This window comes from Prinia subflava, chromosome 14 (assembly GCF_021018805.1).
Source record: "Prinia subflava isolate CZ2003 ecotype Zambia chromosome 14, Cam_Psub_1.2, whole genome shotgun sequence".
NCBI classification, from domain to species: Eukaryota; Metazoa; Chordata; class Aves; order Passeriformes; family Cisticolidae; genus Prinia; species Prinia subflava.
In genome coordinates, this window is record NC_086260.1 from 20,686,691 (window position 1) to 20,711,595 (window position 24,905).

Here is a 24,905-nt window from a genome sequence, read left to right on the forward strand (position 1 = left end):
AGACAAAGGCACAAATGCTGGCTTCTAAATGGCAGAAAGGATTGTTCCCACGGCAAGTGCCAACAACCTTTCAACTTCAGGGTGCAGTGGGAGACTTCATGTGTTCTCCTGAAATAGGATTTCAGAGGGAGCACAGAGCAGCCAGAAGCTGCACACTAACTGAAACTTCAGTGTTTAGCAAAGTGAGGCTGAGCTGCTTAAGGCAAATAATTTGATGAAGTGGGAAAAAGGCAAAATTTCCTCACCTTCTTTAAAACAGCCTTGCTAGTGGGATTGCTGGTGCTTATCTAATGCAATCTGGGCTGCTGTGGCAAGCAGTTAAAATTTTCTTTACCAGATATGCTGCAAGAGAACCAGTGAAACATAAAGGATGGTAGATGTATTTGTGCTAAATTTAGAGTGGTAATCTTGTACAAGTTACCCAGAGAGATGGTAGATGTCCCATCCCTGGAAACATTCAAGGTCAGTTTGCACAGGGCTCTGTTGAAGATATCACTGCGCATTGCAGGGGAGTCAGTCTAAATGACCTTTAAAGATTCCTTCCAGCCTAAACCATTCTATGACTCTACACTGATTGTTGTCTTGCAGTTGTTTCAGTGAGCAGCGTGTGCTTGTCTTGTTTTGGTTACTTCTGCAAAACTCTGAGTGTCTTTCTGTGAAGCAGTGTAATGCAAGTGGATGTGGAGTTTATACTTGATTTCTTCAGCTGGGAAAGCAGCTTGGCAGATAACAAACAACGACTGAAATGTGCTTGCAGGTTTGTGCCCTGACTGGGAGACCTGGGACCCAAAGAAGCCTGTGGACAACGCTCGGGAAGCCATGCAGCAGGCAGATGACTGGCTGGGTGTGCCACAGGTAAGGCCACCAACACAAGGGCTGCCTGTGGGGAGCACAGGGCCCAGCTTTGGCCTTGTGACTAGCTGGAGTTTAAATTGAGGAAACCAGGTGAAACTGCTTGGATGTTTTGAAAAGTTACTCATGTAGAGTTGCCTGAGAAAGGGTGCACTGTAGTGAAACACACTATTACATTTCAGAGCTCTGGTTGTAAGATTTTATGTAGGTGTCTCTGCTGAAGACAGCTGCTGTTGCAGCATGTAAGGTAGGAGGAAAGGGCCTGTGTGGTGGTGCCTGATCTGTTAGTCCACAGAGTGAGTTTGTTTTGCTGCACTGAATTCCACAGAAGAAAAATGTATTGGCTTAGGAAATCACCTTCGATGATAATGTTCAAACAGAGAGCAATGTATTTACAAACTGGATTATTTTCATGCTGATAAAGTTGGGCAGAATTCCAGAAGTCTCTGAAGCAGCTTATAATGTGCAAGCAAGAGAAGAGACTAGTCACAAGTTTTACTTTGCAAGCCTTGCAGTTCAGAGCTGTACCATACAGGATTATGAATTACTAACTTTTTCAGTATCCATTATCCCCATGTCACTTTTCAAGGGGAATATAACTACTGTTGTCTTGCCTTGATGCCATTAAGTTTGTTGCTGTCTTTTGAGAACCCCGAGTAATCAAGGCACAAAAAGCCCCCAAACCACACTGGGACAATAATAAGCTTCTTGGTTTTCTTGCCTGAGATAATAAATGATGCACTGTGTATCAAAGGGAAAATAATGTAAGAAATCCCATTAGCATGTGGGAGTTTTGAAATCCAAGTCTGTGTCATAGTTTTGTTTCTTTGTTGACATGTGGTAACCAAGCACTGGTACAATATGCCTAATTGCACTGTCTTTCAGGTTATTACCCCTGAAGAAATTATCCACCCTGATGTGGATGAGCACTCTGTGATGACTTATCTGTCCCAGTTCCCCAAAGCCAAGCTGAAACCAGGAGCTCCTTTAAAACCCAAACTGAACCCAAAGAAAGCAAGGGCTTATGGCAGAGGTAAGGACTTGGTGAGCTGAAGCTGCATGGAGCAGTAACTTCAAAAACCTGGGTAGGGTTTTCTGCTTATGTTGAACTTCAGACCTACTGTAACTAACTGACTTCAAAGTTTCACTTGTATACTCTTGGTGTGGTGCCTGGTTTCAGAAATACATGGATATAGTCCAGAAGGCACTCCTAGTTCTAACATGTAAATTCCCTAGTCTGAACCTGTTCTGCAAGCTGCCAGCATTCCATCCACAGATGGAAGAAGTAGCATGATATGGGGCTAAAACATAATATGGGGCTAGTTCCTTGGTGTGGAATTCAGGCCAGCAGTATTGCTGCTGATGGGTGATGATCTAGCAGTGAGTGCTTCTTGTGATAAAGCACTCCTTAAAAGAAGAAAGACCTCATCATCTCACTGTCTCTCTGAGCTTCTCTGTAGAGACAGTTTTCTATTTCCGTTTCCCAGGCTTGATGTGTGTTGGAGTGGGCTAATTCTAAATTACTTACTTGAACTGATGGGTAGTGTTAAATACTTTGGACATGTACAAAGATGGGGTGGTAGCCCTTGAGACATTAAATAGTGCTGAGCCTGTGTTGGAAAGGCTGTATTTACTGATTGGAAGGACTGAAGGCTGAATTTGCTGATTGTCCATAGATGCTTATGCAACTGTATATCTATGTAGGCATTCTTATTTTTAACTGACCTTTTAAATTGATAATTTCATGTAACTATTGATGAGGTTCTATTTTAGATTGGTGCACAGTCCCAACTGAATAAGTAACAGATTTTTATCTTTAATATGCTTGGTATGTTGGAAGACATCTCTTCAGCATTACACTTGGCTCTCCATTCCATCTTAATTTTTTTTTTTTTTTTTACATTTGTGGGCTGCTGTTGGTCCTTCAAGATTTTTAGAATGAGTGCGTTTCAGAATTTGGTGTACAAGAGTCAAATGGAAAGAAACAAAACTTGATTTTTTTCTGGTTTTCTTATTTGCTTAGGGTTTTTTAAACTTGATTTTCCATTGAAACTTAACTAGTGGAATGAAGGGACATGGACTTTATTTATGTACTTAAGAGCAGTTGTTACAGTCAGAGTGGGTTTAGCACCTATCCAGCTTGGGGTTTATGTCCTTTGTTGGTGCCTTCCACGTCAAACCACAATACACAGACATATTTTTCAGGCCCTAAATGGTACATGGCTGATCAGCCTGCCTCAATCTGTCAAGTCTGCCTTTAGTCATGTTTTTATTCATTCAAAAACTGGAATTACTTTGTTGCTTGCTTTCATGTGTGTTCTGCTTTGGAGCCATTGTAATAGAAATTACTTCAGAGTGAGAGGCTCTTCTTGAAAGATTGATGTTTTCCTGAAGTTAATTGCCAAAACAGAGTCACTAGATATACTGATTGATAATTCTGACTGCTAAGATATGTCAGAACTGGAAGGTGACTCCAGCAGCAAGGAGTTTAGTCCTTGACTGAGCAGGGTCTTTTGTACAGGTGAGAAACAGGTTTTTGTTCTTTCAGAAAAAGATGACTGTCAAGTGTGAAGTGGGTCAGTAGTAGCTCTTTTTATTACCCTTTTTCATGTAACCTCTCTTCATAATCTCCCAACTAGAGTCTTAGCTGTAGTACACCACCCTGAGCAACATGGGAGTTTGTGCCAAGGACAGCCATGTGTAGAGATGGTGTGAAGTGAACCTTCAGAGGGGATGTATAGAGTTGTGCAGGTCATCAGTGGTGCACTAGGAGTTCTCATTTAACCATCCAAAGCAGACTACTGATAAGACAGTAAAATCTAGAAGATAAAGTGTAGGCTAAGAAAGTGTTGTAACTAATGGTGCCCTGGCTGAAACTGTCTTCAGAGGATAATCAGTCCTTCTCCTTGTGCTTGCAGAAGGTGGGATACTTAACTTGAATACCATATCCTAATGCTTGTAGGATGGACTGGAGAGACACAGAGCAAATTCTTAGCAGTTTCAGCTAGATGATAATCTAGGGCTTAGTTTGAAATAATTAATATGTCAATTGTTAACACCTTATCAGAATGCTCAGATTTCCTAGCAAAAACATGATCTTCCTTGCATTACTCTCAAGTTACTGTTTTCTGAAGATAAACAAGCTCAGGAATTCTGTTGTTCACAACCACTTCCTTTATAATCTGTCAGTTGCACTTTCCACTAATTGTACTATGGAGCAGTGCTGCCCATGATTTTATGAATCATCCAAGGAGTAATTGCCTTGGATGGAAGAGTACATGTATTTGGGCTACTCTGGAATCAGCAACTTTGGGAAGTTCTTCCACCCACTCAGTCTGACACCATCATGATGGATGTCATGACCTGGGATGGTGTACAGGGAGGTGATGAAACCCTGCTGGTAAATACGTGCTGTAGCAGGCCCTGTGCTGGGGAATAAGGAAACTGATTAAAAGTTATGTGGAAACCACACTGAGTAGCAAGACTTTTACGGTTGTAAGAGGTTCCTGCATGCCATTTGTACAGTGTACACTCTGGCCAGGTAGTCTGAGCAGATTTCAAAGAATATAATAGAAAATCTGAGCAGTATCTGTACAGCTGGGTTTTGAAAATGGAGTAAGATGGAGCATTGTCTTGCTTAAAGTAAGTCTTTTACTCTTTAGAAGGCTCTAGAGTAATGCCTTCACCTAAAGGCTTCCCAAAATTTCTCTCATGCCTCTTTAGTCACCCATCCTCTGGTGCAACATACTTAAACATTTAGCTGTGAAGCAGAGCACCTAATGAACATATCCTGCTTGCTGTCATCATCAGCCCTGCACTTGCCAGTAGCAGGGGTGACCCTCAGTACCTGTCAGGGTAACTTGATTTCACCTGAATCCAGATAGCAGCTGGGTTCCTGACTTGGTCAGAGATTGTAAATGAGTGGAATGCTGATGATTCAACCAATTTTTAAAAATGCTTGTGTGGTAAGAGGAGGCCTTATTGTGAGCAACATGCTCTGGGCAGAGGGTAATGACATGATGAGCAGGAGTCTGAGGAAATTGATTCTGATGGTTTGCAAGGGAGAATGGGTTGGATAGCCTTTGGGTAGCCTCCAAACTGTCTTCCGGGTTTTGTGACAGCAGCTAATAAGCTGTTCTGTACCTGTCTCACAGGAATTGAGCCTCATGGGAACATGGTGAAGCAGCCTGCCATCTTCACAGTGGACACCATCAGTGCCGGGCAGGGTGAACTCATGGTCTTCATAGAAGATCCAGAAGGAAACAGAGAGGAGGTATGTACGTTAAGTGTCTTGTATGGAAAAGTTAAATTGGTCAGAATGCTATAGTTTTTACAGTAACCCTCATCTTTCACAACTGAGTTCTTAACAGATAAGTAATCTAAAAAGAAATTATAAAATACTGTGTATCTAAAGTGCAAGAAACTTTAAGCTCTTCTTCATAATTGCCTTGGAAAAAAGTCATTACCTGCAACTAAGCAACACAGCTTCAGTGTCCAGTATTTACAGACCTTTAGCTTGACTGGCCAAGTACACTCTGACTTGCTTTTAGATAAGATACATCACTGAATCACTGTCTGCACTTACTCATTCTGCAAGAATGGCTAAAGCAACTATTTAGATGCCATGAATAATTTTGAGTTAAAGTGCTGGTTTTAATGCTTATAAAAACTTCTCATCCAAGTGTTCAACTTGATCATATTACAGCGTTCCAGAAAAATACAGCTGTACATTGGACTTGCTGTCTCCTCATTTTTGGCCTGCTTCAATAGAGCAATTAACAGCAAAGGAAGGGGCTGAGATGGGGAGAAGGTAGCTTTCTTCCTCTCTTGTAAAGACAAAACCAATGGGATGTTTTTCCACATGAGAAGAGGGGGATAGCAAAGATCCCTGCTCTCACAGCAACAAGTGTCTAACATTGCTGACTCTGGAAATAGATTGCAGAGTATCAGAAAAGAGTTCTCCTGGCATGTGTAGGCACAGCTTGATGATGGATGTGTTTTCTCTCCTAGGCAAACATAACGCCGTCCAGTGACAAAACCAAGACCTACTCAGTGCAGTATGTTCCAAGGGTTACTGGACCTCACAAGGTGGGTTTTGTGTCAATAACCAGTATTCTCTTGCTAGACACACTGCTCTGCTGGTTGTTAACATGAGCTTCTGCGGGCTCCCTGTTCACTGATGCGTAAGAGACACCCCAGGCATCCTGAAGAAAAGTTAAATTGATGTGGCCTTAGTTCTCTATATGACTTTTGAGCTGCTCCCTTCTCAAGGGGGAAAGACGTGTGTGTTGGGAAGAAGTGCATTGGTGTTTGGGTATCAAGTGCAACTCACAAAGCCAGTTCTGTTGGTTGTCACAGAGACGCAGATGAAAACAACAGGTTATTTCTATAAGGTATCTCTTTGCTGATGGTCTTGTACATTGTAGAGATTTTGTAGAGAAGGATTCCCTCCCTTTGTCCCTGAATGCCCATAGATGCAGGTTTATGATGAGTGATCCTGTTGCTTTGACACTTCCTAGGGTGGTTGGCCCCCACAGCCAGCCTGAAAAGATAAAATGCTGCTAATTTATTGCTGGATGGAGATCCACCTTGTATTGGCACATCCTGATTCAAGCTTCCGTGCTAGTGTGTCTGACTCTGTAATCAATAGAACTTTAAGGAGGTGGTCAGCAGTTAGCATGGATGCGGTGATGGTTGTGGGATGGATGGTCCCTCACCTCTGAGGGAAAGAGTCTTTGTGTTAGGAATGCAGGTGCTTAACCCTTTATGATGGTGATCTGAGCTCTACCTCTGCCTGGTGGGTCTAAGCTGATGCTCTTTGTCTCTAGGTTTCAGTCCTATTTGCTGGGCAGCACATCTCGAAGAGCCCATTTGAAGTGAATGTTGACAAAGCCCAGGGAGATGCAAGCAAAGTGACAGCAAAGGGACCAGGACTGGAGGCAGCAGGGAACATTGCCAATAAGCCTACCTACTTTGACCTCTACACAGCAGGTAAGCGGGATGAGTGATGATGGAAATCCTGCATTTCCTCAAATGTGAGAACCTAAGGCCTTGGAGAAATAAAAAAGCTGAAAAGTGGATGAGGATTTGTAGCCCCATCAAGCTCATAGGTGAAATAACAGCTAGGCTGCTCAGAAGGCTTCAGCTGTGTATGAAATATTTGAAGTGCAGAGCTGAGCTGGGGCAAGAGGGTGCTAAGCCTGACCCAGAAATTCGCCGCGAGTTTGCTGGATGGCAACAGTCAAGTTCCTGGCTGGTTTCTTTCTTTCTTTCTCAATTTAGACAGGAGTGTGACACGTTGAACATAAATGCGAAGGATAAACTGTGAGCAAACTGTAAACACGTGGTGTGTTCTATATTTGGCTCTACAGAAAGAACCTGCTTCAGTTCTACTTTGAGTTCATATGTCAATGATGAACTGGTTTCAACCTCTATTGTAATTATTAGAGAGCTACTATCTTCATTAGTGCATCTCCATCACATTATTTGTTACCTGCTATTAGGCCAATGCTGTAGCCTAGAGGAACAAGTCAATAAGATGGTACAAATGTTAATTCGTTTAGAACAATGTGAAACTACTTAGGGCAGTTACTTGTAGCATTTAAGCACCAAAACATGCTGACTGGCATATTTGAAATTGCCTTCTGCTTGAGGGAACTTAGGAATCAAATTAAATGTTATAGTGAGAGAAATACTATGTTCAGCCTCTAATTGGGAGAGGGAGTGGTCTGAATCATGTGAAGACATGTCTGGCCTGAAAGCGTATAGAAAACTGTTTTTGTTGTATGATGAGTTGAATAAGATGTGAGAGGAGCAGGTGTGTCTGAACAAAAGTGAATATATATAGTCCAGCAGAAAATCCTTGTCAGGTCAGCATTCATTTGTCCAATCTCTTAATCTAAACCACTTCAAAGCTTGAGAGATTGAACTGACTGGTAAAGCCGTGGGCTGATCTGTGATAAAGATGCTACAGGATGCTATCCATAGGGTAACCAGGCTATATGTATATTCAGCACTATGTTGTGAAACTCTGTGTCTGGAGCAGCAGAGCCCTGTCAGTTTGACTTCATGGAATGCCACCATGGTGCCTTGCCCCCTCCCTGCTCAAATGTTTGATTGCTGTTAGCAAAAGCTGAACACAGAGGCTGTGCCTAGAATTGGCAGCAGAGGATAGCTGGCTGTGCCCAGACAACTGGTGTACCCAGTCTGAAGCAGGGTACCTGTTGGTAGTGGGGAAGCCAAGGCTCAGCTGGGCTTGTTTCCTTTGCAGGTGCTGGTGTGGGTGACGTGATTGTGGAAGTGGAGGATCCTCAGGGGAGAAGCCTTGCTGAAGTTGTAGTAGAAGACAAAGGCAACCAAGTCTACCGTTGCACCTATAAACCTGTTCAACCTGGTCCCCACATTGTCAAAGTGACTTTTGCTGGGGAGGCAATTCCCAAAACTCCTTGCACTGTTCTTGTTGGAGAGGGTATGTTTTTTAAAAATGTGTGTAAATGTAGATGGCCACTTTTCTCCTTGGATGTGATCACAGAATATGCTTGGATCATGTCTTTTATATTCTCTGTACCTTTCAACACCTTGGTCCTGTGTCAGTGGGTCACCTGAGCACTCTCAGGATAAACCAGTGCTCTCTAACAGTAATATGGCTTTTGTTGCTAGTTTCTTTTCTGCCTAGACTTACAAATGTTAAGCTGCTCTTTGAATTTTTTTGAGTAATTTATGCAGCTATGCAGTGTCTTGCTGTTTTCCACCCTTATTCCTCAAATTACTGTATTTACTGTTTTCCTCCTTAACGTACACCTAATTTGCTTTCTGTTCCATCCTTACGTGCTCCTATGCTTTTAGATCTCTGCTCATCTCTCCTGAGCTACCCTCCATTTGTGGAATTTTGGACTTCACTGCTAATGGCTTCATAGTTGGTAAGAGGTGTGCAGGATGCTCTGTCATGTTTGCTTTTGTAAGCTTCTGGCCTGCAGCTTGTCCCAGCCAAAAGGATTTTTGGCTTTGTTGGGGTTGGGGAGGAAAGTTGCAAGTGAACTGAAGCTTTGTGTGACCCAGTCAGTGAAACTGGCTTAACCGCAGGCTGTCTGACACAGCTGTGTAAGTGCTCTGCAAGTTGTTCCCACTCCACATCAGCCACACTCCTGTGGGTTCCCACTGAGCTTTCAGAGCTGGCAGATGGCATACAATCCCCACTCACACCATCCGTTGTAGGACACGGGATGATGTTGGCTGCTGCAGAGTGGAGGGAAGGAGGGGTGGAGGGAAAGACCTGTAAGCTGTTGTATAATGAGTGAAAACTTAACAAGCTGCTTGGTAGACTTGTGCTCCTGCTGTAAGCACGGTGTGCTTGGGGAAAGTGCGTGTTTGGTTTACAGTGCTGAGAAGCTGTAGTTGTTTGTAAGTCTCTTCAAACCTCTCAGGTCTCTGGCGTTGAAAACCTCAAGACAGCTGGGATTGTGTAATTATTCCTAAGTGCACGTAATTTTTGTAGCCGCTCTGCAGGCCCAGAGAAGTGCTTTCAGTAAAGAGGCCAAGATAAGCCTAAGCCATGTGTTACCCTCCTGCCCCACCCTGCTTCAGTCTGCAGAGGGCTTGGTGACTTCGCTTCTGTGAAAGTGTGAACTGTGACAAGCAGGGGGGGTTTGATGCGACATCTTTTAACAAAGCACAGGCAAAACTCAGCTTTGCTAATAGCAGTTATCCCAGTCATGTGCTTCTGAAAGACCAGAAGAATAATAGTGTTCATTGGGGCTTATCTGCAAAGGGACCCTTCACTCCACACTGCAGCGGGCCTCAGCACGAGAGGCGTCAGGAAGGTTGTGTCTGTGGTCAATTTCTCTATGTGACAGCTGTGTAAAAGTCTTGTATTGATAACTGGCATTGAATTGGAAAGCAGCAGGGCTTCAGTGTTTGCAATCATTCTGAAAAAATGGTCTTGGAGGGGGTCAGTGTTGCCTGGCTGCACTGACTGCTACTGCCTAGAGCCAGGGGGCATAGATAGCAGCTGGGCAGACTCACGTCTGTCTGCCTTAAATGCTATAACCTTGTGCCAAAAGCTAAGCCGTGAGTGCCCTGAGTTAACATTAAACTAAAAAAAGTTTGTCCCAGGCTGGCTAGGCTACCTGTATGTTGAGAACAGAGACAGTAGTAATGCCTGAAGTTGCCTTGCAGCCTGCAACCCCAATGCGTGTCGTGCCACTGGTCGAGGTCTGCAACCCAAGGGCGTCCGTATCAGGGAGACAGCCGACTTCAAGGTTGATACAAGAGCAGCAGGGAGCGGAGATCTTGGAGTGACTATAAAGGGACCAAGTGAGTGCTGGGGTGAATCTGTGCTGTGCATGTGTTTTGGAGAAGGGGGAGGAGCAGGAAGGAGGTGGTGTTGTGATGGATGGGATCTGTATAAAAAGTCAGATTTCAGAAGGGTTTCATTCAGAAGGGTTTATTGGTTCTTTGTGTCTGTTGGGGAGGTTTTGATCTGCAGGGCTGGGTAAGATTATATCTGGTTTTAGTTCTTTCCATTTGATGCAAAGCAAATCACATGCCAGGTTCTCTGACGTTATGGAAATCCTGCTCTCATAAAGCTAGGAATGGCTCACAGCAGTATTCCTGATGTCACCAGCTGCTTGGGCACACAAGCAGAGGAGAAAAGAAACCCACAGGCTGACAGAGACCATCTCTGAGGTTTCATCCCTTGGTACTGAGCTCTGAATGTGGCCCTCTGCCTGGCAAGCTGGGAGGATGGGAGCACAGGGGCCACTGGCTCATGTGGCTGCCAGCAGCAGTCCCTGTGTGGTATTCTGAGCCCACCACCTCCCCCTGCCTGGGGCGCACTCAAAGGTGCATTGTATTGCCTTCACCTCCTCCACACACACAGAGCTCTGTGTGTCTTCATACAGCTGGGGGCAGGAAAGCAACAGACGTATCCATGTAAATTTTAGCATATTAAGCTTTTCTTCCTAAATCCTTCATCTTGAAGAACATGAAAAGTAGGCATTCCCTGCATACTTGTGGTTACAAAGTCTGAAAAATGTTAAGCTTTTTTGTTTTAACATACGACACACATCATACTGCAGACTAAGAAAATAAAACACAAGGGAACTCGCTAAGTCTGGTAATTTAAAATACTTTCTGCTGTATTTCTTCTGGAAGTGTTTGCTGTCTTTGTCCTAGAGGGCAGCTAGAACTAACTTCCCTTATAACCTGACCTTTTTTTTTTTCTGGTGGAAGAAATTTATTCTTGCAAGCTAAAATAAATACTAGAAAACATGAACTTGTCTCAGTAATTGAAAGCAGGACAGAAACTGTTAAGTTCAATGCTGAACTGATCTTTCAACAGAGGGCTTGGAGGAGTTGGTGAAACAAAAAGGCTTTATGGATGGTATATATGCCTTTGAATATTACCCAGCCACACCAGGGAAGTACGTTGTCACAATTACATGGGGTGGGCAAAACATCCCAAAAAGGTGAGTCAAAAGTAGCTTTTTGGGCATTTTTGTGTCATTCAGTGGGTTGTGTAGTTGGTGGGCTTTCAAAGCAATGCTGACTTTTGAAGAAGCACTGGGGAGACAAGTTAGTGGAAAATTGTTGTAACATTTTATTTTTAACAGCCTGGTTTTAGGCTACTATGGCTTGACAAAGCTCTGAAGGGCGATTTTGCATCAGTCTTTTTGACACAAAATCATGAATAAAAAAAATAAATAGTAAAATAATAAAACATGGTGGGTCACACAGCTTGGACTTTGTTGTAAGGTTTTGAAGGGATTTATTATTTCAGTGTCCACAGCTATAGCAAGCAGAGCAAGTATTTCACATTCAGGATTTGTGGTGGAAGATATAAGCATGTGATAGGTTGGATGACCTCTCTGCTAGAAGGGCACTGTTGAGTACTGTGCCACCACATGATAGCATCTATTAATTTGGAAAATCCAATGTAAAGTCTCATTAAAATGCCTGGGGGAAAACATAGATGCTGTATTTGTCCCCATTTCTAATACTATGCTTTATTTTTCTCTGGTAGCCCCTTTGAAGTTCAGGTGGGTCATGAAGCAGGTCCTCAGAAAGTGCGAGCCTGGGGGCCAGGACTGCATGAGGGAATTGTAGGCAAGTCAGCCGACTTCGTGGTCGAGTCCATTGGCACAGAAGTTGGCTCTCTTGGTATGTTACTTGACTTAGTTTCCCTGAAATATTTGTATCTTACAATGCTAGCCGCGAACTCATGAGAAACAATACATTTCCCAACAGTGAAAAAGCCATGTCTGTAAGACGTCGTGGCCTAAACACAAACATCTACCAGAGTATCAAAGGCAAGGCCTAGAGACAGGAGTGTGTGTGATGGAGAGTGTTAATCTGTGGTTTTGTGGGATGAGATCCAGAATGGAATGATGGATGATGAATTATCTCCTGTATTGCTAAAGAAGGATGACTGAGAGATCAGGCATGGTTATGGCTAACAAAAAGGTATTTGTAGAAGTGGTGTTAAATTAGCAGCCACGACAAATCTAACATGAAAAACCTACTTGTTCCTTTTTCAGGCTTTGCAATAGAAGGCCCTTCTCAGGCTAAAATTGAGTGTGATGACAAGAATGATGGCTCATGTGATGTGAAGTACTGGCCCAAAGAGCCTGGTGAATATGCTGTGCACATCATGTGCGATGATGAGGACATAAAAGACAGCCCTTACATGGCCTTCATTCGACCAGCTTCAGGAGACTTAAATGCGGATAAGGTGAGGCATGGGAGTTCACCCATGGCATAGCATGCCTTTGATGTAACTACAGTAGAGATGTTTCTAAAGGATTCTGGTAGCAGATTCTTAAACTGCCTCTGCTTAAAGCTCTGAATTTGCCAAGATATTACCCAGCCAGATATTCCCCTGCTTTTTCTAGTAACACTGTTGTGGTTTTGATTAATGCAATGAAAAATTGCTGGAGAATATTGCATGTTTCATGGGATTTGTGGAGGGGGGCAGGTCTTACATAAATCACTCAGTTTTGTTTCTCTTTCTGAACTGCAAACTAACACTCTTGAGGTGCTCTTTTAGGTGAAGGCTTATGGCCCAGGCTTGGACAGGACTGGCTGTATAGTGAACAATCCTGCTGAGTTCACAGTTGAAACCAAGGGTGCTGGGAAAGCACCTCTGAAGATGTATGCACAGGTAAAAACCCAAAGGCAGCTGTGTGAAACTGCAGCAAAAGAACTTTAATACTGTTTAGAAAAATCCCTTAAGTATTTCTACTCACACACCACTTAATTCTGGGCATGTGTAATTCAGTCAAAGCTCTGTGCTTTGATCTGTGTAATGTAGTCAGGCAACAACTGAAGACAAAATGACTGCTCTGAAGCGTATGAAGTACATGGCTTTGCTTCCTTACTTGGAGTCTCCTCAGCAAAGCAAGGTTTAATTTCCTTGAGTTGTCATTTGGAAGCACTGAAGTGTCTTTGAGCATGTGAATTTTCTATGTGTTGTAGGATGGTGTATGAGTGAGCAAGTGTTAGTTCAGGAAGACTTACAGGAGTGTAAATTGCATGTTTCTTCAGCATTTCAGGGCTGCAGTTCTGAAAAAAAAAACCAACTTGACACATTTTGGAACAGTCTTGAGCTATTCAAAGTATGCAAACATTTTTGAAGTACCTGAACCTTCTGCTTCTATTACTGCTTTTTAGGATGGAGAAGGAAACCCTATAGATATCCAGATAAAGAGCAAGCCTGATGGTGTATTTGCCTGCTCCTATGTGCCAGTTAAACCAATCAAACATACAATTTCTGTTGTCTGGGGAGGAGCCAATGTGCCCAATAGCCCATTTAGGGTAAGTATGGAGATGAATAGTTCTTAGTTCTAGCCAAATAGGACATTGGTGTTCGCAACTACTTGTTAGTACAACTAGGATGATAAAACCCTTCTGTGAACTTCAAGGAGGTGTGCCATTCTGCTCCATTTTTTTAGAAATCTATCCACTTGTATAAATATTTCTTTTTTACAAGTTCACATGGTGGTCTCCTATCAGCCCACCTGCAGCCGGGAGATTTGTGGCTATTCATTTGCATCTATTATCCTGTAGCTCCTCTCCGAGCAATGCTCTGACTTGGCTGTGATCTCAAGTGTGACAGAGATGTGTCATTCTGACCCTTGTGAATTTATGTAGGTCCTTATAGGTCAAGGGAGTCATCCTCAGAAAGTCAAAGTGTTTGGACCTGGTGTGGAGAGAACTGGCCTGAAAGCAAGTGAGCCGACCCACTTCACTGTGGACTGCACAGATGCAGGAGAAGGTAAAAGTAGGCTGGACTGTTCTGTAGTATCAGAATCACAGGTCATGCAAGGAGGAGATTATGTACTGTTCCATGCTGGTTTTCCATACTTACTGGAAAAACTTTGGGAAGCAGAACATTGCAGTGAGTTGTGATCTGATCTGTTACACTAGTTAACATGGTGACTCAGACAGCTAGAAATGGGAATGGTCTGGCTGTTTGGCTGGCAATGTCTGTACTGTCCAGTAGCAAAACCTCCACTTGCTTTTCCTAGGTGATGTCAGTGTTGGAATTAAGTGTGATGCTCGTGTGGTCAGCAGTGAGGAAGAGGACATAGATTTTGACATCATCCACAATGCTAATGATACATTCACAGTGAAATACTCACCACCTGCTGCTGGGCGCTACACTATTAAAGTGCTTTTTGCAGGAGAGGTTTGTAATATTTGTTTTGCAGCCTGCTGTTTTGAGAATCTGTTTATTTGCTCTTTGATCACCATGCATTTGCCAGTTCACTGTTGGCTCTTTCCATGTCAGCTCACATGCACTTGGTTTGGTCACTGTTTCTGTAACAGTGTAAAAAATGGAAACTTCTTTAGCAATGCTAGCATGTATGCAAGTGAGAGGAGTTGGTTGAGGACGCTGAAGTTTGTGTAATGTGTTGGACTGGCATAATGAGTGTGGTCTCCATGGTGGGGCAAGGCTGCCTTCTGAGGGAAAAAAACCTAAGTGACTTTCCAAGGAAAATAGGGGAAAAAAGTTTTCCTTACAAATAAAAAGCAGAGAGAGACAAATTTCCAGCTGTTAACTTTGCCCTATATTTTGAATTATACTCAGTAAGGCAATGTTTAAGTGAGGTGAAATTTTACTCAAGATGCTGGAATTAGAGCAAAATTATCTTAAATTTATTATCTGTTTAATTTTGACTAGTGAAGAAGTGACCTGGTTATTTTTGGAGTTACGTTTTTGTTGCAGGAAATTCCTGCGAGCCCATTCAGAGTTAAAGTGGACCCCTCGCACGATGCCAGCAAAGTGAAAGCTGAAGGACCTGGGCTGAACAAAACTGGTGAGAGCTGGGTTCATGTAGTATGACCAGTACTGGATCGTGAGGAGCTGTTGCAGGATGGTTGCAGCCTGGCTGAGCATTGCTGGGATGTAGCAGCAGGGTGGGGTGTCAGGCAGTTGGAAACAATGCCTTTTCCTTTGGCATTTTGGTTGACTGGGCTTTATTGGTACTGAATGCTTCTTGAGAAGAGTTTCTGTGTGTGAGCTGTGTGTAAATTAGAATGAACATTTTTCTTCAGGTGTGGAAAATGGCAAACCAACACACTTCACTGTGTTCACCAAGGGAGCTGGAAAAGCACCACTGGATGTGCAGTTCAGCAGCTCGGTGGCAGGAGCAGCAGTGATGGATCTGGATATCATTGACAACTATGACTATTCCCACACAATTAGGTACACGCCTATACAGCAGGTAGGTCTGACTCCTGTAGCTGTACAAGAGTGAACAATTCATGTTGCAGTAGTGCAATGACCTTCCTCCCTAGTACCTGTGCACAGAGGAAAAAGCAGAGAAAACTTGCCATGGTATCCTGTTCCTGTGGGTCCCTAACACTTGCAGTACAATGGGAGTTGGAAAGCAGTAATGCAGTTTTTCTGGTGTAGTTATGGATAGCTTCCCACTGGTTTCTTTTCTGTGGCAGAGAGCGATACTGGTGCAGTAGCACACAGCTCACATCATCTTTCCGTACCTTACCAGTTGAAGAAGAAAGGTGGCAAACCTTCCCAGACTCCACAATGGAGCTTACTGCTGCCACAGTCCTGTAGAGTTGGGGTTGTAGTGTACTGCCTGTCAGCAAGCTGCTGGTCTCAAAGGAGCTGGAATGCAAACCAGAGAAGGGACAAAAGAAGAGTTTGGGCGACACTGCACTAGTTCTCAGTAGGCAAATGATGAAGTTGGTGCCTTTCTAGCAACACCATTAAAGAGCTAAAAGTGGAAGCTCCTAGTAACTAGAAATATTTTTCCTTATGCTGTACTTGTATGTTTGTAAAGGGCCACTGAACACCAGAATGTGCAAATCTCATATTCGTGAGGACTTAGGTGCTCTGGTGCTGAGACAAACATTTTTTGCTCGTCTTGTTTTCCTGAACAACTAAATGCCCCAGGTCATCTGTCCCAGCTACCTTGAATGGAGCTATGTAAAAGTGAACTAATGAGGAAGACTGCAGTATTATTTAGCTGATAATGCTGGGTCAGAATTCTTGGAAGCACCATAAAACTGGCATTTGTTTTTCCATAAAGCAGTTGCATGATCTCAGGATGTGGCTAGCGTGCCTGTTTGGAGAGGCTTTGGCTTGTTTAGTCAGGGTTGGTATGCAGAAGGGAGCACTCCTCTGTACTCCATGTGTTCATGAGCAGTAGCAGATTGCTGTATTTCACCTGAAAATCACTGTTGAAACAAGCCAGGATGCCCAAATCAGATTTTCAACTTGGATCTTCCATCTGGAGAAGTACCATGGGTCATGGAAAAACTGTAGGCTTACAGGAGATGCTCGCAGATAACAGTGGGAGGAGAGCAATGGTTAAAGAGAGATGAAATAGACTGCTCAGTAATTAGAGTAGCCTCGTTGTCCCTCCATGCTGTGAGCACACAGGTTTTTCCTGGATGCCGACCTTCTCAGGTACCTAAGCAATATCTTATGAATGAGCCTGTGGATTCTTCAGAGCAGGGGAAGGATGGAGTAGGTAGTTAAATTCCTGAGGGGCAGTGTCAGTTGCAGAGCAGCCTTGGTTTAATGCTGTTTATTTGGCCATATCTATATCATGGTGTTGCTACAGCTACCCATGTGTGTTTTATAAAAACATCCAAAAATAATCATGAAAGCTAATCACTAGCTTGCATGAAACATCCATGATTATTTCACTTTTGAGCAGAATTGGCCTAGAATGAAAAGTAAGCAAACAGTGAATATAGCTAAAATATGAACTGCAGTAGGAGAGGATAAAAAGAACACACATCACGGGCTGGAGCTTGCCGTGGCTGTGCAGCATTCCAGCCAAAATACACAAGAGCATTAATCTTTCTGACTTGTAGAGCTTAAACCCCTGGTATTTCAGATGCTGTAATAATATGGCCTCTTTGCAGTCTTAGCTTTGGCTTCTCCGTGTGGTGGAAGGGGATACCTGGTCTGGAGCAGTGGGATATTCATCCAGGTGTCAGGTCTGAGCACTGGGAGGGTGGGAGACAGCCTGAGCTGGAGGCTTTGCCAGGCAGCTTGAATATAGTCTAATTAAATGTTGGAAAGAACTGTCTTTTTTGCTCTTCCTGTATTAAATAAAAACCATTTAGTACTTTGAAAGGCTGTAGTGGTGTGAGAGCTTTAGTGTCCATAAACCAGGAAGTTTGGCTGTGGCCAGATGAAAGAGATTAGTTGTGGTTATTTACTGCTTGGGTGTTGGTGTGTCTGTGCAAAGTGATGAACTGAGCTAACATGTAAATTCTCCAACCAGGGCCCTATGAAGGTTTTGCTAACTTATGGTGGTGATCCTATCCCCAAAAGCCCTTTCACTGTGGGTGTTGCTGCTCCTCTAGACCTAAGCAAAGTTAGAGTCAATGGACTCGAAAACAGTAAGTACCTGTGGGCTGGAAGTCTCTGAAGGGTCTCTGGGGTCTGGGTGATAGCCAACATGTCCTGCTGGAGCAGAAGCAGGCAAAATAATCTCCTTTTTAACTTGCTACAGCTGGGGATCAACCAGCTCTGACTTTATAACTTGAATTTAAATTTAGATTTTTTTTTTTTCTTTTTTTCTTTTTCTTTTTTTTCCTTTTCTTTTTTTTTTCCTTTTTTTTCTTTCTTTTTTCTTTTTTTCTTTTTTTTTCTTTTTTCTTTTTTTTCTTTTTTTTTCTTTTTTTTTTCTTTTTTTTTTCTTTTTTTTTCTTCCTTTTTTTTCTTTTTTTTTCTTTTTTTTTCTTTTTTTTTCTTTTTTTTTCTTTTTTTTTCTTTTTTTTTCCTTGCTAGGATTACATAGTAATGTGGAGAAAACGTGTTTGGGGTTTAGTCGTTTGTGGTGAACTTAGTTGGATGCTTCACCAGGCTCAGCACTCACTGATGAAATCTGTTTCCCTGAGGGCTAGATGGTTGTTCAAATGTATCAAACCGTTACAATGCACAGCATCATTCATACAGTCTTTTTGTTTTCCAAAAGTGGAAGAACTTAAGGCTGTGAAATATTGTTGCTTTCCTGAAATGAGCCTCTGATACTGTCAGACCACACCTTACACGCTTGTTTTCCCCTGTAGCTTTGTAGTGTCAATTAACCAAGGCATTTGATTTTGTTTGGGTTTTTTTGGTTTTTTGTTTGGTTTGGGCAGGTTTTATGCCTGCAGAGGAATGCAGACTGGGCAGGGCTCTGCCAGTACCTGCTCCCTAAGTGATATGAGCATGGGAGATTCCTTGGACCGCTGTCTGATACTAAGTAATGTAATACGGTCTTTGTCTTTTTCAGGAGTGGAAGTAGGGGAGGATCAGGAATTTGTAATTGATACCAAAGGAGCTGGTGGGCAAGGTAAACTGGAGGTTAATATTTCCAGTCCTATGAGGAAAGCTGTGCCATGTCTGGTGGAACCAGTTCTGGGTAAGGAGTGCAGCACTGCAAAATACATCCCACGGGAAGAAGGACTGTATGTGGTGGATGTGAGTTATGATGGCAACCCAATCCCAGGGAGTCCCTACACTGTGGAGGCCACATTACCTCCAGATCCCTCCAAGGTAAGCGAACAGTATAGGGCTGTAACAGCACCTGATACCTGAAACCTGAAAACTGAATTGTGGGCTATTGTATGAGACTTGGCTTGGACTTGGTCAAAACATACCCAGGAACATCCTTACTCAGAGTGCTCAGTGATTCCTTTTGCAGCCTCCATGACTTGTAGAATTCATTCCTGTAACACAGTCTACTTGGAAAAAAAAGTTGAACTAATCAAAAATATATATCTTGCATTGTGTGGCAAATTCAAGTATTGCTCCTAATTTAATAAAGTCTGTCTGATAAGCATCTCTGATGTATTAAGATGCTTTTTTTCTAAGGAAATATATTTCAAGAAAAACATGTACAGCCATCAAATATTTTAACATTTCCACCTTTTATTTCCCATGGCTATATAAAAACAGCTATGGTGAGATTATAAATATCCTTGCCTAGAAGTCTCTTTGGAGGAGAAGTACCAGCTTTACAGTAAAAATGGCCTGAGTGGCAAAGGAGACAGTGCCTTCTGTTTATTTTTAAGAGCCTGCTAATTGAGTTCCATATACAAGCAAGTCTAACTAGGAAGTTTTCTGGCAGTAACATGGAAAAGGCCATTTAGCTCAACTGCATATTCTCTTTTAGGTAAAAGCTCATGGTCCAGGTCTTCGAGGGGGCCTTGTTGGAAAACCAGCCCAATTTATGATAGATACCAAAGGGGCAGGAACTGGAGGTTTGGGTTTGACAGTAGAAGGCCCGTGTGAAGCTAAAATTGAATGTTCGGACAACGGCGATGGAACCTGCTCTGTCTCCTACCTGCCTACAAAGCCTGGAGAGTACTTTGTAAACATCCTCTTTGAAGAAGTTCACATTCCTGGTTCGCCCTTTAAGGCAGATATAGAAATGCCATTTGATGTCTCTAAAGTCATTGCCACGGGCCCAGGTCTGGAGCATGGTAAAGTAGGCGAAGCAGGGCTGCTGAATGTCGACTGCACGGAAGCGGGTCCTGGGGACCTGCGGGTGGACATGCTGTCAGATACTGGTTCCAAAGCTGAGGTCCAGATCGATGATAACAAAGACGGCACCTATGTTGTTACCTACGTGCCACTCTTAGCTGGCATGTACACTATCAAGATGAGATACGGAGGAGAGCAAGTGCCTAAATTCCCAGTCCGGGTCAAAGTGGAGCCAGCTGTCGACACAAGCAGAGTTAAAGTGTTTGGGCCAGGAGTCGAAGGAAAAGGTGAGATGAACTGTTATCAGAATTTGTAGGACTTGCAGTCCTTTCTGAGTATTCTGAGCGTTGAAAGTTGTAAAAGCCTTATGTTTCCATGGTGATCCTTGCTCAGACAGGACTCTCATGTTCCCAGACAAGTTGTTTATCATGCTACTTCACCAAATGTTTTGTTGTTGGAATATATGCACTTCTTGAAGTGACTCTTCAAAACATTTCCTGTAGATGTCTTCCGAGAAGCTACAACTGAGTTCACCGTGGATGCTCGACCTCTAACTAAGGCTGGTGGTGACCACATCAGAACACAAATCACAAGCCCATCTGGCTCCTCCACAGATTGTCTCATCCAAGACAATGCTGATGGAACATATTCAGTGGAGTACACACCGTTTGAAAAGGGTAACCTCGGGGTTTGTTTTCTTTTACTTAAAAGGGGAAAATCAAGAGCAAGCAGCTCTTCTGCCACTTTCATTTGGCAAACCCCTGAGGTCTGCCAGTAACTTGTTGGCATCTTTGCAAGAAGCCTGCCGGTAGAGGAGCTAATTCTACAGGAAGTAGCTCTATTTTAACTTGAAGAACTAACTTTTACGGGAACTTGTCTTTAGAAGAACAGTGTGTAAATGGAATCTGAGTTACAAAATCCTAGTGAAATATTTTGAAATGCAAGAGGAAACTCTTACCCATATACTGACATTTAAGTCTGTAGCATCTTGTAGATTTATTTTAAGTGATGAGCATATTTAGGGAATTCAGGAGACATTTCCTTCTTCTTAACAGGTCCACACACAGTCAGTGTGACATATGATGGTGTGCCTGTGCCAAATAGTCCCTTCAGAGTGAATGTTACAGAGGGCTGCCATCCATCACGTGTGAAGGCACAAGGACCTGGACTTACAGAAGCTTTCACAAATCAGCCAAATGCCTTTTTGGTTTTCACCAGGTGATGGGTCCTGTTTGATCTTGAAGGAGTATCTGAATGGGGGAGGAGTGTAGTGATGTATGCAATGCAGGATGCTAAGCTCAGTACAAATATTTATAAAAAGGCCAAGCTGTGTCCAGCTGATGACTGTGTGTCTACTCATCTACTCTGCTCTGCAAACATTCAACATTAGGGATTGATAGTTCCTAAGGAGAAAATTCTAGGAAAATTTGAGTGAGGTAGTTCTGAACAGCTTTGCATGCCAGCACATGCTGAAGGCTGAACATCGGAAGTCAGGATACCATATTTCCAAAACGGATGAAAGTGCAGCCAGAGCATGTGAATGCTACAAAGCTGCTTTAGAAGCAGATGATTCTAACAATGTGTGTTTCTGTCTTGCAGAGGGGCAGGAATTGGTGGCCTTGGGATAACTGTTGAAGGACCTTCAGAATCTAAAATTAGCTGTAAAGATAACAAAGATGGGAGTTGCAGTGCTGAGTATGTTCCTTACGTTCCAGGAGAGTACGATGTTAACATCACATATGGAGGAGAGCATATTCCTGGTAAGAGCTCTTGCTCAGCGGCTTTTAGAAGAGGGGAGAAGTCAAACTGTGGACTCAGAGTTCTCATTTGGCTGCATCTCTCTTGTGCTGTGGGATGTTGATGTGGTTTTGGCTTTCTGCTTTTCCTCAGAACTCAGGCAGAAAAGGCAGTGGCATTTGCTCAGATGGGTACAGATGAATGGGGCAGGAAAAGGGGCATTAACCCTTGACAAATAACTGGTACTATGCGCAAATGGTGTGTAATACTTTGGGAAATGAAAATTGGTAAGTGGATGCAATAAAGATCCCGTTCTTCAGTAAGAGGGGATGTTTCCTGTTGTTCCCATTCTCTTTGTTGCCATACTGAACTTAGTAATATATAAGGAAATGTGTTGCCTCCATGATACTTCATTTGCACTTCTGATTTCTTTCATGTTTAGTTTTTTTTCCTGAGGTGTGAGAAGCAGATTGTTGTCAGCAATTCTGTGAAAATGTAGAATCACCATTGTTACACTTCTGGCTTTTGCAGAAGTAGAGGGATAGTGTGGAGGCTGTGGTGTTCTCTTTCCTGCCTGCACCAGAGGGATAGTAATTAAAAAGCCTAAGGAAAAGTAGAGAAAAAAGGTCTTTTGTTCTCTGTAATGTTAACCTTGTGGTGTTTAAAACTGTGTCAACTTCCAGGCAGTCCATTCAAGGTTCCTGTGAAGGATGTTGTGGATCCCAGCAAGGTGAAGATAGCAGGACCAGGCCTGGGTACAGCTGTTCGAGCCAAAATCCCCCAGTCCTTCACTGTAGACACCAGTAAGGCAGGAATAGCACCTCTTGAAGTGGTGGTGACAGGTCCCAGAGGTAAGAACCAAAAGTATTCCCTCTGGCCTATATCTGTGTTTGGGCAGGTAACATGGTCCTGGCCCTGCTTGCAGAGGTGGCAATGCTACTTGAATGAGCATTTCCCTCTGGTCCTGTTCATCTGTCAAGTGCCCCTTGGCAGCTGACCCACATGTCATGCTGTGAAAGGAGAGCTGTTCCTAAGTCGTGCTGCTGGGGGACAGTGTCTTTGATGGCTTTAGCCTAATCACCTGATCTTCAGGGCTGGGAGAAGTGATACGAATAACCATCACTGGTGAACAATTGTGTGTTAAGTTTAAGACATCAAAAAGTAAATCTAAAGTCTAACGTGTGAAGAGTGACTTGGGAAACCTGTGTCAGTGGATTGTGGCAGTCTCTGAATCACAGTGAAGCTGCACAGTGGTCCCCAGAGAGCAACAGGGCTCTTGAATGATACTGTTAATGGTGTTTGCATTAACCTAGAAAGCTGTGTCTCAGTGGCACAGTATCTTGCCAGTACCTTGAGTACTGGCAGTATCTTGAGTACCTGTTGGCTGCAAGTCTCACTTTGCTGAGAGGTGAGAGCTGCCTCCCCACTGGAGTGTCAGGTCTTGCTGTGCAGGTACCCTGCAGGTAACATTTCTTTAATTCTAGCAGATGAGATGAATTCCCAGGGGTGGTGCTCCCCATTGCAAGCAATTTCAGATTTCTTTAAAGGTGGTCCAAAGGGTGACACTGAGACAGGTTTGAACTCTCACTAACTACTGGCAGTTTTGGTTCTGGGAAATCCGGTTGGCAACAGCAAGAATCATTTCCAGGAGGGAGTGGGAACCAACAATGTTGCTTTTAGGCTGTGCATGGCAACTATATAAATTTCTTTTCTGCTTGCTTTACTACTAATTCTTTCTGTGTTTTAAAGCCCACTTGTAATTGTAGACTGCTTTGTGTGTTGATCTGAACTGATATGTCACGTAATCTGTTGTAGATTTAGCTTAATACAAATTGAAATCATTGATCCTGCTTTCTTAGGTCTTTGGCAGCTTGCAGGGTGTTCTTGCCTAGGCAGCAAGCCTGCCTTTCTAAACACCTGATTGTGAAAGACTCAACTGTTGAATGCTACACACCAACTGGCTTTAGGGCTCAGTTCTGTGCGGTGAATCCCAGTAATAATAAGTAATCCTGTAAATGACAGTTGAGACAATTAAAAGCCTTAGTAATTTTCTGTCGTGAAAGATCTTCAATGCACTTTTAGCAATTGCTCTTGACCTAGAATGTACCAAAAGGCAGATCTTCCTCCAGTATTTTCATGCTAGCTTTTGTTTACAGCAAGAAGATGGGAGTCCAGAGAGCAGTGGATAAAAAAAAATCTATCTCAAGTCAATGGCTTTGAATACAAAATAAGGGAAACTGATCATTGATCCATGCCTGTTGCTTTCATTTAAAAAAAACAAAGCATGAAATTTGTTGCCAGCTGTAAATGAGCAGTGCATCTTGTAGCTTTGTGCAGCAAATGACTGTATTTTAATAGGAAAGCTGAGAAAATCATATGTTGCCTTTTTAGGAGTTGTGGGACCTGTTAATGTGGTAGACAATGGAGATGGCACCCACACAGTGGTGTACACCCCTATGCAGGAGGGACCCTACATGATCACTGTCAAATATGCTGATGAAGAGATTCCTCGAAGGTAAGGTGATGAGAGAAACTTTGGAGAACTGAACATTTAACAGTCCCATGTGTTGTCCCAGCACATGAGCACCATTTAAGGATTGGCTGTGGTCCTTTCTACTGAACCAGTGCAGCTCCTTGCACTACTTCAGGGTTCAGTGGTGTTTTGAGGCCACTGCACCTGCAGCAGACAGTGTAAGAAGGCTGTATCCACGTATACCTCAGAATGTATCGCAGCAATTATCAGCCATTGACTTGGGAGGAGGGGAAATAATGAGTTGCTCTTTTAAGTCCCTTCAAGGTGAAGGTGCTTCCCACATACGATGCCAGTAAAGTGACAGCAAGTGGACCAGGGCTCAGTTCCTATGGCATTCTAGCCAGCCTGCCTGTGGAGTTTGCTGTGGATGCTAAGGATGCTGGGCAGGGACTTCTGGCTGTACAGATTACAGTAAGTAACAAAACCAAGCAGGACGGGAAATATGTTTTCTAGGTGGGTGGGCATGAGTCTCTCCTTTCAGAAGTGGCCACAGCTTTATCCTAACATACCCAGTGTCCTGGAGACTGGGCTGCTGACTGGACCCTAAGATCTGGTACAGGAAAGTCTTGCACTCTGCATTTGTGAAGCTCTTGAGAGTGCTTTTGTGAAACTTCTATCTTAAAGTTGTCAGATGTGCTCTAGTTGGCTCTCACCTAACTTTACACTCTGCAAATGCCCAAAATGAAATAAGTAATTTTTTTGTAAGATTATGAAAATACTGGTATTTGAAATGGAGGCAGTCTTCTAGCAGTGTTCAGCGAGGCCATGAGGTAATGACAACTCTATCACCTTATAATAAATTACCACACATGTCTTCCTCAAAGTTGCCAGAAG

General features: G+C 43.1%; 1 protein-coding gene across 3 annotated transcripts in view; it reads left to right on the forward strand.

Annotated features, from left to right (window-relative positions):
* The window catches only part of FLNB (filamin B), a 72,157-nt gene that overhangs the window by 25,123 nt on the left and 22,129 nt on the right, over positions 1-24,905 (forward strand). For all 3 annotated transcript variants that reach the window (XM_063411872.1, XM_063411874.1, XM_063411873.1), the window contains exons 3-27: positions 758-855; positions 1,738-1,885; positions 5,007-5,125; positions 5,863-5,940; positions 6,681-6,843; positions 8,123-8,320; positions 10,027-10,164; positions 11,192-11,318; positions 11,873-12,009; positions 12,387-12,580; positions 12,896-13,009; positions 13,519-13,662; positions 13,999-14,122; positions 14,376-14,536; positions 15,077-15,167; positions 15,406-15,575; positions 17,613-17,730; positions 18,609-18,871; positions 19,491-20,088; positions 20,305-20,478; positions 20,857-21,019; positions 21,401-21,561; positions 22,222-22,389; positions 23,930-24,053; positions 24,326-24,482. In XM_063411872.1, coding sequence (XP_063267942.1) covers positions 758-855; positions 1,738-1,885; positions 5,007-5,125; positions 5,863-5,940; positions 6,681-6,843; positions 8,123-8,320; positions 10,027-10,164; positions 11,192-11,318; positions 11,873-12,009; positions 12,387-12,580; positions 12,896-13,009; positions 13,519-13,662; positions 13,999-14,122; positions 14,376-14,536; positions 15,077-15,167; positions 15,406-15,575; positions 17,613-17,730; positions 18,609-18,871; positions 19,491-20,088; positions 20,305-20,478; positions 20,857-21,019; positions 21,401-21,561; positions 22,222-22,389; positions 23,930-24,053; positions 24,326-24,482 — 4,130 coding nt within the window. The remainder of the gene's footprint in view (positions 1-757; positions 856-1,737; positions 1,886-5,006; positions 5,126-5,862; positions 5,941-6,680; positions 6,844-8,122; positions 8,321-10,026; positions 10,165-11,191; positions 11,319-11,872; positions 12,010-12,386; positions 12,581-12,895; positions 13,010-13,518; positions 13,663-13,998; positions 14,123-14,375; positions 14,537-15,076; positions 15,168-15,405; positions 15,576-17,612; positions 17,731-18,608; positions 18,872-19,490; positions 20,089-20,304; positions 20,479-20,856; positions 21,020-21,400; positions 21,562-22,221; positions 22,390-23,929; positions 24,054-24,325; positions 24,483-24,905) is intronic.